General features: G+C 35.4%; 1 protein-coding gene across 1 annotated transcript in view; it reads right to left on the reverse strand.

The window, feature by feature from the left end:
• Window positions 1-17,154, reverse strand: part of LOC134541904 (oligopeptidase A) — an 86,271-nt gene that overhangs the window by 25,186 nt on the left and 43,931 nt on the right. Inside the window, exon 12 of the mRNA XM_063385647.1 lies at window positions 5,004-5,171. Coding sequence (XP_063241717.1) covers window positions 5,004-5,171 — 168 coding nt within the window. The remainder of the gene's footprint in view (window positions 1-5,003; window positions 5,172-17,154) is intronic.

Raw genomic sequence — 17,154 nt, forward strand, 5'->3', positions numbered from 1 at the left:
TATCTGCCGCAGACTTGTTTCCCACATGCGATTTTCCCCCGCTGGCTTCTTTAAAAACGTATTTACTCAAAGACATTTTTATTTACTTTGGTGGATCACGATATATATATTTATTTTTTTTAATATGCTGTGTGGCCTACAGCTTGCGCCAACGGCCATAAGGTCATTCTTTCGTATTCGAAGCCATGTAACGATCGATTAATCGCTTGATGCGCACATATTTCCATCGACTGTGCCTACAGTCCTTTCATAAATGCCGGTAGGATCGCTCGCTCAATGTGCTGCTCATCTTATAATCTTATCTTTGGATTCTCTGCAAACGAAATTTATTTTGCCGTACGTAAGTGATAATATTTTGGTAATTCAAACTTGTATTATTTAACGGCATTGCCGCATTAATTACGAAAACCTATGTTTTATACAATGTTTGGAAATTATTCACTCTGCCCATAATAAGATATTATTTGGGATAACATAACCCTTGAACGCATTATTACTGCACTCAAAATGGACATAAAAGGTACAGCAAAATTGGTGATTCTGCGATGTTTCTGCGATTATGCGGGACTCTTGTAATTCTGCGAAATATTCCGCGATCGCGGAATCGTGGAAAACTCCTAACCCTAGTCATGGCCATCAATCTACTATAAAGGTACCTGTTGTCATGGAATTCTTGTTACCGAACAATTTCTAAAAATTGTTCAACAGCACAGCCTGGTCCACCAGCCTGACATTATTCTCTCCAATACATTAATTTGGTGAGCCACCACTCAACAAAACCACTCTCGCAGATGCCCCAGTAATGACTAACATGGCGACCTACGAATCCAGCTTCTTGCACACTGGGAAAAATCTGCACTTATGATGCCATCAACACCCAATCACAGAGCAGCTTAAACTTTTGACCAATGACATAACACATACACATAGAAAAATCAGCCAATCACAGGCACATAGCAACAGCATTTCAACCAACTCACAAGTCTTTCCCACGCTTATAGGATTCACATGACAGTCACTCTCTCTTTCTAACCTTAATTCTATGTCATGAGATGTTGCATCATTCCGCTTTCAGGCAAAGAACCATACAAAAAAATATAAAAGAAAATTATGTGAACACACCCAAAATCTTAACCAAGGAAAAAAAAATTCAAATATATTTTATACAATAAAGTGAAAAAATTATCAGAAATACATATGTAAAACCCATTAAAAAAACATAAAATATGTTCATAAAACATGTTGCAAATGCACAAATACTTCTCAAAAGGATAAACAGCTGTTATTTTCATCCTGCCAAAAAACCTAACCTATTATTATTTCTGACTATAAAAACCTAATAAATCTTTAATAATACCATTTACAAAGTGGGGAGGGCAGCAGCTTCAGTTGCTACACGCATGCAAGATGCATAGTAAAATTTTTTCGGCCAACATTGAATGGTTTATTTGCCATTAGAACATTCAAGAAATAGTATGTCAAGGCACCATGTAGTTGGTGCATGCTGATGTTATAAAATCTTGTACCACTTTGTATGTTCAAGTTAAAATGCAATAAAAGTGAAATTTCATTAGAACCACATTTCAACATTTTCATCATCAGAAACTAAACACTATAGGATTTTAACAAAACCACGTGCTTCTTAGAACAATTTGTAAACAAACCCACATGGTTTTGTTTACATCAGCTGAACAGACAGTTCTGGAGGCCTGTACGAATACTGAAAATTTAAAATATCAAAATTAATAATGTATTATTCATATTGAATTTCAAACACTTTACATTTCAAAATAACAAATTTTGATTTGTATTTGAAGTGTAGTGAATCTATTTAATACGTATGTGTAAAGATCAAAATTGAGGTTAATAGACATTGTACAAAATAACTGTGTGCATCCCAGGGTAATGATCAAGATTTAACTAATTGAGTTGATTTCAACATAGGCAAAGTGAACAGCTGAACTACTTAAGTTCAGACTAGAAAACAAGAAAACAACCTGTAGTGCAGAAATTTTTTCATAAGTTCAAAACAAGAAAAGCAAACTACAAGCTGCTTGCAAACACTGTAAAAATCATCCCTACAAATTTGAAAGCATACTTCTTTAATAGATGTATTATAGTAGTATTTTAAATTAGGTATTAATGTGAAACACAATATTTGTTAAAATTAGTGATGGTCACCCCAATTTTTTCAAATCCAAATCTGAAATTTTAATCCCAAAGAGTACCTCGAATCAACCCCTTGAATCTGAATCTAGAATAAAATAAAGAATATTAACTAGGGATGGGAAAACCGATTCCCAATTTCAACGATACCTACCGATTCTACTTAAATAATCGATAATCGAGAATCGATGATGAAAGTCAATTCCGCATGATGCAAAAAAAATCATTTCACAACATTGCAAATCTGTCAGATACAATTATTTAACGACTCTTTGAGTGGGGTTTTGACTGACTAGACGCATATATAACAGTCATATTTCCCCAAATAAACAATATCTAAAACTTGGGTCGATGTTATACACAAGTCAAAGTACAAAAATTATTTTAAAAAAAATTATCACTGCGTATTAGTAGGAGCCTGTTCTTTTCGCGATCGCGATTAAACGAAGATAAACGCGAAATCACAGTAAAATACAGTTTTTACGTGAAATCGCCACAACACAGCGTTTTTCCACGAAATTTAGTATTAAAACGTGAAATCGCAATGTTTTTACGGGAAATTTAAATATTGGGTAAAAGACTTGTCTCGTCACTGGTAAACAAACACCGCAACATGGCCACCACTGAACATTAATCATAAATGCACTAAAGCAAACAAAAGCTTACACACGCTCACGTTAAAATGTTAAACCCAAAAATATACTGTAAAAATACGCAAAACTACGGCGTTTATTTTCTTTTCCAGCATAATGTTTAGATAGATAAGACAAACAGGCGAAGTTTTAAAGTCTAGGCACACCGCTCGGGGCACTAACGTCAGCTTGGAACAGCGACACCAAATAAATACAAAAGTAAGCAGATGATTGGGCGAACGGTGTTTGGAACAGCCTTACGTGAGTGGCCATACTACGTTAGCCGGGGGCGCTGGCATATAGTTGGAACAGCGTCGTAGTATCAAGCAGATCTAAGCTGGGTTTACGATTGATTTCCTTAAAGCTGGGTTTACGATTGATTTCCTTAAGAAATATAACTTAACATCGAGCACACGATTAAGTCATAACTACATTTTCCAGTTTATGATTGACATAGACGTCGTTAATTCTAACCAATCACAGCACAAAACACATGGTCGGCCATTGTTCGAAACGGAGAAGCAGGTTTGAAATAGGTTATTGACAAATGGGATATCTATTTTTCGAAATGGATGATGTATACAAATGACAAATATACGAATTCTAACCCAAAATACTGCCTCGCTCGGTCCAATAATAAGACAAACTTCCGGTTGAAAGGTTCCGGTTTGTTGTGATTGGTCGCTTCCCTTAAGTCTTAATGAAAAATATAAAATATAACCATTTCTGTTAAGTCTTAAGTCATCATATGGTTCGCACACGACCCGTCAAAATTCACACACGACAATCATAAACCATTCCACTAGTTTACATAGAGTCATATGGTAAGTACATGACTAAGTCTTAAGTCTTAATTCTTAATTTTCAATCGTAAACCCACCTTTATCGGGCGAACCATGCTACTTCGTCACCCAGCCGTACGGGGCAGCACAAGCATTTTAAATCGCGCCAAAAAGCGGAAAAATGTAAACAAACATTCATTTTCGAATGGTGTGACGATGATGATTAGTTGGTCAGTGTTTTATAGATTTTGTTGGGTCGTTACCACAACGCCGAAATAACAACGAATGAATTTGTGTTTCTTAAATGTAACTTAATGCCGAAATACCACAATCAAGTACAACACTTTCATTTGCAAGTTCTCTAGTTGTTGCTTAATTTTGTTATTGTTTCATTTCCAAATTTTTTAGTTAATTTGTACCCTTCTCTAAGTTAGGCAAGTTGTATGAACGAAAATAATTTATACTGGTCAAGGAAAGCTTATTTTTTTTTTTTATAGTTTATTCCGTATTACAAAACAAATTTTATATTAGTTTGACCCCTTTGACATATGAGCCATTAACTTCTAATGATGTAAACATTTATATGAGTTAATTAAAATAACTTAGTTGTGTACTCAAATTTGATAAATATGAATTTATGATGTATGCTACATCATGTATGTATTGAAAGCTGAAAAAAAAAATGTTGCAAATAGAATTTGAATTATTTAATATTAAGTTAACTAGGTGAGTATCGAGTATCGAGAATCGAAGGATTTTTTAAGGAATCGATAATCGGGTATCGGAATCGAAAATTTTGGAATCGTCCCATCCCTAATATTAACCATGGTATTGAAACAAACAATCAAATAAAATTGTTTTACAATTTTTTCAGAATCAATACATATTATAATTTTATTTATATAATATGAAATATCTTGGAGGAATAGTAATAGGAACAATATGAAGAACAAAATAGACCTAGTAAACTTCAGACTTGTCGGTGTTGAATTATTTAAATTTACTAATTTCTTCCAATATTTTTCTTATCTTTGACCTCAAATCTCAAATTTTCAAAATACTAGAGATTCTAGGGTTCTAGGATTTGACTGGGACCATTCCTAATATTGATTTCATTTGTGTCAAAAATGTTCCCTCAAATTCTGAACACACAATCTCAGATCATTGTAGATGGTGACTAAATACAAATTATAATTCACAAGTCAAAATTTCTGAATTTTTCCTTCCATAAATATTTTACATTGAATCTTTTTCCTTAAATATTAAATATTTAGGATACTGAGGACCTGATTAGCCCATCTGTTACTAAAATATTTAATTTAAAAAAGATATTACTTTAATTCAGTAATTCACAATTCACATTCAGACTAAAGAAGCTGATGTCCGCACGTGTGTACAGCTCACAAGCATGCCAGACGCACACCTGCAGTGCAGATGCAGGTCCAGCGTGGCCAGGTATAGCTCCTGGCACAGCTCGTAGCCCGCCAGGTGCTGGCGCAGCTGGCACAGCTTGTCCACGGCTTCGCGCGGCAGAGGCTCCTGCCGGTCGTAGTGGCTGCTCAGCGACTGCAGCACTTCAGGCTCGTACACCCTGTGCAACCACACACGTCGTGGCGCCCACTGTTGCCAAATTTATACCATACGACTTGTTAACAACATTTAAAAAGTATATTTGTTTTACACTGTGCCACTTATTTACTTATTTTATTTATTGTACATATACGTTAATATTTTAGCATTAGTTTTCTTTAAGCTAAAAATGCTTATTTTTTTTTAAATTTTGGGACAGTTTTTAACCCTTTGTGGGACCTTTGCCCACAGGCCCAACATCTCCATGCCTTGCCGCCATCGATCAACGGTACCCCTTCCTGATTTTCATTCCCGTGCCTTCCTATTACCCGCACCTGCGCTCAGGTAAAGACGTGATAGCGAGTGTGCCTACCCTCCAGTGCAGACACGACCGTGGTCGTCTAACATGACGGCTCGTTGTATTTTTTCATCACGCCCCGGTCTCACTTTCAAGTCCTTTCGAGCTTGCAAGGACTTGCGTTTCGAATGTTGCTGTACTCCCTCCACTTTTTCCTCCGGCCATTGACTGCTATCCCCTAACTTGATCCCTATGCAACAATTGTTACACACACTATGTACTGAACAAAGTTCTCTGTAGCGCCCCTAGCAGGGCACTCCTCTCTTTAAACCCGCTCCAGTCCTATGTCTCACTCCGTGCTCTGAGTATGACTTTAATCTCTTTCCCCCCCCCCTCATGTGCAGAGCGGAGCGCCACCTCTCAGTCCTGCCACTATGCCATTTTGAATCCTCTCACACCCTATTTTATTCTCCATTTCTTTAGCCCCTCTGTGGGAATGTATTTTTTACTTTATTGTCTCTAGCCCACGGAGGCAGTCTCTGTGTTACTTTGGCTAAGTACAGTCCAAAGTATCCGCATCTATCAATTTACGAGTACAACATCGGACAGAAATCAGAATGTAATTCCTATAATCTCGGAATTTAATTTCTCGTCGCCTTTTACATTTGGTTGGACATATATTTTTTTTTCTGGTTTCTTTTTTGCCAAAATTCACCGAAATTTGTGTTTCTCTTCTCGCCACTATACATTATCTCTTGGATGTACCCACGTTATGTGTGGGTTTCCCCATCTAGGATCTCCCTATTTCTGAACAGGTTGTCTTCTCCGAGTCCTCGAAAGATGTACGACTACCAGGAGCGTGTAGTTAGCAGTGATTCTCACTGATTAGCGCTCAACTTCCAAAACCAAATCACCACACACACAAACACACACTCATCACATGTTTGGCATACAGTACCAGCTAAGTTCTACAAAATGTGACCTAACCTGTTATAGTTTGATTTCAACTATGTTTGGTTGAAATGGTACAGCTTTTTGGACAGTAAAAATATCTCAAATGAACTCTACCTATAGAATAAATTTATTTTGACTATAATCAGTCAAACTATGTAATCTAAGAAAATCATGTGCACTGGCCAGTTTTTTTTATACAATTTTATTGGAGAATCAGATTTCACTAGTTGTTTTTAATGCTTTTATGTCTGCTTAACCAAACTGCCAAAAAGGACTATTGCTATTGGTAATAAACCAGAATTACTTCTGAGCTTTTAAGTAGTTTTCAAAGAAATAATACCTATTGTAGTTGTTACCATTGTGCAACTTTTGGAAAATTTATATATGGTTTTTCTTTTCATGGTCCATCGTCAACTCAAAAGTATGTGTGTGTTTGTGTTTGTGTTTGTGTGTGTATGTATGTATATATATATATATATATATATATGTGTGTATATGTATATGTGTGTGTGTGTGTGTGTGTATATATATATATATATATATATATATATATATCACAATTTTGTTGACACGATAACTGTAGCAATTTTTCACAAATAACTTCCAAAATGATACATAAAATCTAATACATGAAAATCTCGGTAGAGTTTGTTAATGGGCAATATCTGACGAAAGAGGTAGAAATGGGGAAGTTTTTTGTAAACACAAAAATTGCTGTAACTCCCATAATATGGAAAATATTACATCCGTTAAATGTATAACTCATTAATACTAAAAACCTTGTGTCTGAAGAAGTTTTTGATATGACCATTGAAACATTGACCAACCATAACTGCAAGGGGTATAATAAACAAGGGTTGGAGGACAAAAAAAAATCATTACTCCCTTCGTAATTGTTTGTAAATCTTATAATTTTTATCTAAAACTTTTGCCTGAAACAATTTTTGGTAAATGAGCCATTGCTGCATGAGGTTGAAAAAAATAAGGGTTGAATTTTAAAAATTCATAATTTCTGTACCATGTGTATTATCAATTTTGTTCTAATTTATTGTAAAAACTGAATTATTATCTATAAACTTTTGTCTGAAATAATTTTTTATTTGATCTACCATGACTGTATGGGGTGGGATAAACAGTGGTTGGGAAAAAAAAATCCCTTAGTAGGCACACTATCAAATCCATTCAAAATGCTTTTAAATATTATAATTTATAATCCAAAACTTTTATCTGAAACAATTTTCAATAATATAAACCATTAATGCAAAGGGTTGAAAAAACCTGGGGTTGGAATGAGAAAATAAACTTCCCTATCTGGTACACTATCAACTCCATTCTTATTTTTGCTTAACTGTCTAAATATTGACTAAAATTATTGTTAAAATAAATTTTTGTTTACCCAATCATTACTGCAAGGGGTGGAAACAACAAGGTTTGAAAGTAATAAATAATCATTTCTTTTTTTTAATAGATATACTATCATAATCGTTTATAATTTATTGTATGAATTCTAAACTTCGCCTAAAACTTTGGCTGAAACAATTTTTTATGGAACAAATTATTACTGTACAAACAAGGGTTAAAATAAAAAAATATTCAAAATTTTCTTAGTATCAAATTAGTTTGAATTTTTTTCAAACCATTTTAATATTATCTTATACCGTCCAGCAAAGTAAATTATTATATGACAAATAGTGCTTGAAGGTCCAAAAAATAAAATAATTACATTGGTTGGCATATAAAAAGTAATTTGTTCTAAGATATTTAATGCTATGTTCTAAACTATTCAATGCTGGATACATTGAGTTAGAAATATTCGTAATATTTTCGCTGCGTGGAAAATGAGCAAATATTTAATTGATCATTTTGTAATATTGGACAACATCAATATGTTATGTACTATGTAATATTAATGTAATACTAATAATATTATGTAATACTATGTAACAGATACATACTTCAAAATCTACCTAAACCTGTAGGCTGTGTCAAAAGGGATTATTTTATTCAGACATCCCTGTTACCATTATGTTAATTTCACAATCCCCTAAAATGCAGGTAGCCAATGCATATCTGTATGTGTTATTTAAGTTTATTTTGTAATGTTGTTTTTCCCTCTTTAGCATGCTATCCTCTCTGACTTGTCTTCATCTGGATGCTAAGCAAACAGCGAACAAACAGCCTATGTAATTAACCTATAGGGAAGGCAACAGTACAATACCAACTTTAGTTATGATAAGTTTTAACATTACTTTAATTTTACTATATTTGATACCCTAACATAGTGTTTTTTAACTGTACTATTAAAAATTTCATATTCTTAAACAAAAAACATTAATTCTAAACACCAATTATTATTTTTTAACAGGAGAAACTATTTGTGCCAGATGGTCACTATTAACAAGATATCCCATTATTTATGTGCTATGGACTAACAAACAGAGACAATTTTTAAAATATTAAATGAAGATTTAACAAAAATGGTTGAAACCATATTACGGTTGCCTTTCTTTAGAAGTTAAAATGGAATGTTATTTTTAAGATGCTAGTGATGAAATAAAAAAAAAATTAATTCCATAATACTTATTTCAAATTTTCCTTTATAAAATATAATTTTTTTGTCCATTTCAAAATATTTCAATTACAGTGTATAGTTGCGTCTAAAACTTTTATGCTCTTGCTTATGATTGTCATCTAGGAGTTTTGACAGATTGTGTGCTAATCATACATCCACTTAAAACTACATATAGATGGTTATATTTGATACTAGCTAATAACCAGTGTCTTCGCTCGAGCAATTTCGGGGTTATAATCATCATGAACTGCTTCCAGACTGTTGCTGGGTCAGCCTTCCTCCGTTCCTCGCCATTCCTCATCCTTCGTTTTATTCAATCCTCCTCTCTCCTGCACTCCTTTAACTAAGGGTATTGCTGAAAATTTATCATTAGAAAAGTATGTGATTAACTAAAAAAAAATTTCCTGAAGAAATAGACACAATAAATTTTAATGCATATAAAGGATTTAATTCACAATAAAATTGTTTAAGAATGTTATTTTCTAAAGTGGTTATGCATTAGCCTTTTTAATTTTTAATATAGATCAAGTATCTGATTTTATAACTCCGGTTTTAGTGTGTTCAAGGATTTATTTTACCTTAATGTAATCACATCTTTTTTTTCATTTCATTAAGCAGCCAATTTAAAAAAAAATTAAAACACGTACCTATTTCATTTTAATTAAGATAATGCCATTGTTAATACTTTCATTTATTTTTGTTATAGCTATCCTTAATATAATTAAATAATTTCACCTTATTACAGATAACAAATTTTTTTTTTTTAAACAATCACATCTTTTAAATGTAGAGTAAAGGTATCAAATTTCTTTTCAAATGTATTTGTTGATTTTAAGTTATGTTTGATATTATTACATAATGAAAGATCCCAAATTTTTCACTCCTCTCCTCTTTTCCCACGGGGAAGCCTCAGTGAAAATTCAGAGCTATAGATTTAGTAAATATGTCAATGTCCGTTAACCAAATAAAACCAAAATTAGCCCAGATTCTTTTTTTACAGCAGATTTGAAATCACATTTTATTAAATTAAAATATATTTTTCTATAATGATTTAGTGAATCCATAATTTGTTAAATATTTTTAAATAATATTTACCCCATGTTAAATGGTGATACATCGGAGAATATTAAATACGAGAAGTTAGTTAAAAGTATGTTAATTAATCATCGCCAAAATCTTAAATTAAGATTGATTTGATCACGCAATATTTTTTTTAATGTTAAAACTATATTTATAAACCTTCACCCCTTAAAAAGAATTTCAGCTAGTTGTTATAAATTGTTTGTAAATTTTGCATGTTTATAAATCATACATCATAAGTTACATATCACTTGATTAATTTCATAGGTATGATTTTTATATATATATAAACAACAAATTGACTGCCTTTTCATTCCTTTTGCAATTGGTAAAAGTAAAAAACATACTATTAAATCACATAATGTATGTTATTCTTAATCAGTTTAATACCTCCCGCTTAATTTTCTTGGACAGATAATTTATGGCTGTTAAAACTAATGTACCCCTGCTCTGTTTCATTGCCCGTGAGGTAGACTTTTAAAACTTCTAAATCAAACAATATAACTGTTCGTTATATACAAAAATAAACAGATGTTCAACGCCGATTGTAATTTTGTTGTTTTTATTTTTTTCAAATAGAATGTTGCACAGACGATTCCAAACACTTCCAAAAGAGGTTGCTCACTCATTCCACGTACATCTGCCCGTCAAAAAATGCCCGTAGTTTGCGAGATGTGAATTAACAAAAAATAACGTTCTTCAGTAATGTTTTACTGCAAGTACACGAAAATAGTGCGGCCTTAAACATGACCGCACCCAGCGAAAACGAATTTCGCCACGAGCCAAAACGCCGACGAAGGTGATCACAATTTCTAATTTATTACTGTTCGAAAGAAAATAAAACAAATTAGGTTGACTTAATACTCGGCCTGGCTCTGACCACCAACGTTAAATTATCTCTCCAGCAAATTACTTCATTTTTGGCGAGAAGCCACCGAACGCGACCTACAGGTGCAGCGATCGACGGACGACTGGTGAAGTCTTGTCACCGTCTCCTCCACGCAGGGAGGAGAAATCACATTACCCCACCGACCAATCACACGCACGCTTCATTCACACTACAAGTTACAAGCCAATCAGAAAACAGAACACACATTGAAAACAGTTTTCTCTCCATAGAGCCAGGGACTTTACATTTTCCTTCTCTCTCCCACACTGTGAGACAGCAGTTATCACACATTTCCCACGACCAGTGGGGAATCCCAGCTTTCGTCTCTCTCTTACTGGGGAATCACTGTTCCTTTCTCACTTGCACTTACATGTCTCTTATGCCTCTGTCTTTCTACACATCACCCCAGCCCAGACACAGTCCCGTGATCTATAATTATATCGCAACACGTTAATTAAAATTAAGAACAATAATCATAATACGAATTACTTTACAAAATTAAACTTATTGAGAAAAACCTGAAAAAGTAGGCCTAAACAGGTAAAATTCTAGTACAGCGACTTCTTTGTGAATAATTACATAAAAAATAGTACTAATTGAAAATGTCTCTTAAAATACAAGGTACATTCTTAAAACATTCAGCAAGTGAAAAATATCAACTCTAACATACATAAAAATGGTAAAATATCCTTGAAAAGACCTTTTTTTTAAGAAATATTTACATTCATGAAAATAGTATTATTTAGCTAGGAGGGCAGGGGTCTTGCAACATTACAACCTATGTAATAATTTAAGTTATTCGTGCTCAGTTTCTTACATCCAGCTTTATTTTTTATTGAGCTATAATTTTTTATGATAAAAAAGTACCCCCTTTTTCAACTCCCTTAGTTTCAAATTCTGAAAAAAAAAAAGGGGGGGAAAATAAATAAATCTTAACTCTATATGCTTGTTCATTTTTAATTTCTAGTAGATTCGAAAGAATGCATTTTTTCCCCTTAAAACCAAACTTAATCATTTTACACCCCTTAGGGGTAATATCTTGCAAAGTGTTTAGCTGATAATGTGTGGTTTATTATTTTTATTATTCTTACCAAATAATGTATGGCATATTTAATTATTTTGAGGATATAATTTCTTAAAACAAATCAAAACTTAAACCCTAATAAAGTAACTTTTTGCATAAACTAATATAATACCGAACTCTGCATGCAAGTTGTTCCAAGTAGTTTCTTACCTCTAGTTCTAATTGATTCAGAAGTGTTCTGTTTTAAAACCTACTTACCTCTTTTAGTATAGTCAGATTAGACATATTATATCAAATAGGGTATTTTTGATTTTTTGACATGTTGTTTATGATGCTGTAACGCCCCTCGTGCCTCAAAAAAGAATTATTTTAAATTAATTAAAAGCCTTGGAAACTTGCTGGAAACAAAAAATTAGTTAAAAATAAATTGATTTACCAGAGGCGACACGAGGTGGGGAACAAACAATATTTAGGAACTTCCTGTTACAAGCAAGGAGGAAGTTGGTGAGGATCGTTAAAATCAATAAATAAAAACTACACGATTAACTTGATCTATAGTTTTCCTGTTTTATTTGCCCTGAAGAATTATCTTGTTTGGATTATTTTACACACACAAGGTTTTAAAAGTTTCAAAGATTAACAAAAGGAAAAACGAAAATGGGGGCCGGCCCTCGGATCTTTAAACACTTTACATTCTTAGTCTGACATATAAAAATTTGAATTATAAGTTTTTACACCCAAAGTTGTATGGATCCGATGATTACATTGATAATTAGTTCTGTTCGCTCTACATTTTCTTGAGAAAAACACTGGTCGCTGGTGGTTTGGTCATCCGCTAAAAATAGTTCGTAGCTAGGTAAGGGGGAAATGTTGAATTTACATTACCACCCGGGGTCTTCAAACGATCACGTCGGGTAGTAGAAGCGTTTCTTCTAATGTGACCCACGGAACAGAAGGGGGGGGTGGGCACGAGATGAGAGCAATTAATCTCTCCCCGTCATCGAACCCTGTCTGCAACAGTCCAAATCAAACCTGATTAGAACTTGTATACAGGCAGTCTATGGGGCAGAAAATGCCCAAAGAAATTTAAGGGAGAAAGGGGGGTCGCGAATTATCACTCACCAAAACAGGGGAGTTGCCCAGCACGCTGCCAACGTGGAGTCAGCCAGGGTCTGGAGCTCGCGAATTGCGCGGCAGGACGCGGATGATTTCTTCATTAATAAATTTAAAAGAAAAATTTCTAAGTCAAATAACTAAACTATGCAGACAGACTAATCTACTAAAATTAACTTGAGGGATAGCATCCCTTATACGAAGCGACTACATAGTCGTTAGCGGTCGGATGAAGTCTCGCCGATTCGCCGATACTCGATGGAGGTCTGTCTGCAGACGCGACGCGAGTTGGTCTGTGTCGCGGGAAGCAGCGTCTCGTAATTAAAAGTGCCCACCGGCTCTAACGGGTGGAAGGGGGGGGTGTCTGGGCCGCCGAAAAATACCGAAGTTGCCCGAATGCGGGCGGAAAAAAAACTCTAGCAGGAGTCTTGAAGTTGGCCACACTGGGCGACCGTAGCGATCTCTGTCGGAGGGGGTCTGAGTTGAAAACAATCGACTCGACCACGGCGTCCATATAACTCAAGGCAAAGCAGGTGCTGCTCCCTGGCGCCCTAGCGGGCAGGCAAGCGGAGAAGTTCGCGACTCGGTCGCTAGGCAGCGCTTGAGCTCAGTTTTAGTGCACACGTTTTGCGAAGAGACCTTGGAAACGGTCACCGGTGTCCAGGGGGTTACGACCGGTCATTGGTCTTACTTGGAACTGAGAAGGGGGGGAGGTGGGGTAAGATGCAACGCTGATGGGAAACTACGCCCCGTCGTGGCTGCAGAGGAGCGAACATAACACTAAGACGTGATGAAAAAGGCGAATCTCAGCTCGTCTCTGCGAACTGGTCGCCTGCAAGCTACCGGCTTGCCTATGCAGTTAGGGTCACGAAGAGAAATAATATTACAGGCTTGAGGCGTGACTGAAGGCGGGGGTAATGGTAAGCGGTCTGCCAGTCAGGGGTTAGGCCAGCAAAATATCCGATACGCCGATGGGAAAGGGGCTTCAGGGCACTGAGACAAAGTTTAACTCAGAGGAGTACACCAGACTAACAAATTAAAATTACACTATAGTAGAGCAAATAAAATTTCCACACAAAAATTTAAAATCATAATAAAAATTTAAAATATATCGTGTCGAATTTACTAATTAACGGCACATACTTCCCCCCTGAAAGACGGAGTCAGGGTGGCCCACGTGAGCCACCAAAAACCTGGGTTCCAGAAACTTACTCTGTACCAGGATCTACTGTAGTAAACTACTTACATATAAAAAAAATATCTTGATCAAATCGAAGGTATATTATAATTAATTAATTAACACTTAACGATGAATGATGTAATGAGGAAAGTTGATCTCAGATGTTGGGAATGGTGTCACGTGACAAAACTCTAAAGATGGGCGCTGTGAGGGGGGCCGAAAAGCACTGAGGCCGAAACAAGGGAAATGCGTCCTTGAGCACTCAGTGATATATGGGGATTGGAACCCCTGTATATGGGTATGGTAACCCGTAACTTACAAAATATATTTGGGAATAGAACCCCTGTACAATTGTCTTTCCATAAAAGGCCGAAGGCATTGGGACTTTGCCCTGCACAATCAGGCCATGGAGAAGACGGTCAAATTTGCTGCTTCCCTGAAGGTAAAACAGATCCTCAGTCCCAGAGTGACACAGGGCCTAAGGGTAAGATTCCCTTGGCGGGTTTTTAAATTATTGGGGTTGGAACCCTAAAAGATCAACAATCCGTATGAATGAATGAATTTAAAAAAAATTAAATATTCGACAAATTTAGAAATTTTAGCGCATACAACTCTGATGTTCAATATAACTAACTAATATTTATTATTTAAAAGTTTTCTGCAAACAAAACAATAAATTAACGACTCTTCGCACTCAAATTTAAATTATTTAAAGAAAGGTAAAATGCAATAAACCAACAATTATCAATCAAAAGGGTTATAAATTATCATGGAGCGGTTAGATCTTCCGTGACTGCTGATAGGTTTCACACTGCCTGAGAGGGGGTTTGAACATAGGCCGTCCAAAGGTGAGTGCTGGGGATCTAACCCAGTAACACTCTATGGTCATAGGATTTTTTTACCTAGAGGACCGAGTCTCGGCTCGTTGGCTCGTAGGACCCTTCTTTTGCGCTGCTCGTTGGCTAGCTTGACCTAGCTCCTATTTTAGAAAAACACATAAAAGAAACCAGTTTGCCGTCTGGAAGTCACGTAGCTCTTACTTAAATAAACCATATCATCGATAGCGATGTAAAAGAAATACAGCTTTGGGGGTAGAATGCAAAGGAAACAAAAAAAATGGCTAGATGTAACAGCTTCCGTGCTCAGAATCTATGTACGTCGCTGTACATCACATGTACGTACAAGGAAAATAAAGAAATAATCACATGAAGGTTTTAACGCTACGTCAATTTAAAACAAACTACAAACATTATTTTTGCTTAATTTACGAATTATGATTATTAAAAAAAATTGAACTTAATCAAAAATTAAATAGATAAAATCGTCGAACAAAATTCATGAAGATTAAAAAAAACTGTCAGAGAAGTATTACTAAGTTAAAAAAAAAAAAAAAAACAATTTACGGCAAGCAGCTTGTTCAAGACTGAACTTACATATAGAAAAATTAAAAATTAAAGTATCTTAAATTACATAGAGTGTGCTAGCCTAGAGACGGGATGCTTAAACGTACCCAAATTAATTTAGTGGACCTCTCGTTGGAGGTTGAAAGGATTTCACCACTCTCGGTGATTACTATAAACATTACAATGAGGCTAGTCACCTCGTAGGTACTTAATTTCGGCAAATACGTATTTTAATATGCTTGATTATATTATTATTATTTTATCACTATATTATGTTTTCAAGTATTATTACTTTAATAATGTAAGACATGAAATTCTTATAAGGCAAATGTCTTTCAGTATAGTTTGAAATCATTATTATGATGGGGGGAGCCCTTGATATGTAAATTAAAATCTATATTTAAATATTTTGTGCGTGTTTATTAGTAATGGCGTTAGTAGCCTAAAAAAGTACTCTTAACTTATAGTTATTTGTTCATATGTAAACTTAATAATTAAATTTAAACACATTTAGCTGACTACTGCGGGACAACAGTGGAAAATTATAAACTTATTTGACTCTCAGTCATAAAGTAACTACGGCGGGCGGAGATAAACAGAGCCCGGCGTCACGACAAAGACGTCAGCTGTGGTCACCCCTTGAAGATAAGCGGGCGGCAGAGGCCGCTCGAAAAAGGAAGGGGGGGGGGGGGGGGGGGGAAAACAAACATGACAGCTCCCATGTGGCTGTCGGGAAAAGGATGTGAGCGGAACAGTTGCTCACGTAAAAATTTGCTATGGTCCAGGATTAATTGGACAAAAACAACAAAAAAAATATACGTCGCGGGCATTCGTCTCGCGCTACTAGGAAAGTAAGGATCCAGGTGAGATTACGATTGGACACCCCTACGAAGGTCGTACAGGGCAGACAGGGCGCTGAACTCAACATGAAACCATGGACGTGCGCCGTGAGAGATAACCGGCACGTAGAGACGGGGGAGGGGTGTCTGTGGCCTTGTGTGTGTCTGCGGCTGCGCCGCGGTCGGGACAGCTGGGGACCGCTGAAAGACGTCTCGCGCGCTACGCGCTAGCCTAAGTCCACACGGGAATTTACTTCAAGATAAATTCTAAAAATTTAACTCATTATAACTAGGGGGTGTACCAGCAATCAGTTTACAATATCATTACAAAATTGCTATTATCAAAAATTAATTAAAAAAAAATTTTTGTACTTTTATTTTAATTTTAGATATGCTTATATTATTCAAGTATGCCTATAGATCAAGGAAACCATGCTCTGCTACCAAGTTGTAACGCCCCTCGTGCCTCAAAATAGAATTATTTTAAATTAATTAAAAGCCTTGGAAACTTGCTGGAAACAAAAAATTAGTTAAAAATAAATTGATTTACCAGAGGCGACACGAGGTGGGGAACAAACAATATTTAGGAACTTCCTGTTACAAGCAAGGAGGAAGTTGGTGAGGATCGTTAAAATCAATAAATAAAAACTACA

Source organism: Bacillus rossius, chromosome 1 (genome assembly GCF_032445375.1).
Source record: "Bacillus rossius redtenbacheri isolate Brsri chromosome 1, Brsri_v3, whole genome shotgun sequence".
NCBI classification, from domain to species: Eukaryota; Metazoa; Arthropoda; class Insecta; order Phasmatodea; family Bacillidae; genus Bacillus; species Bacillus rossius.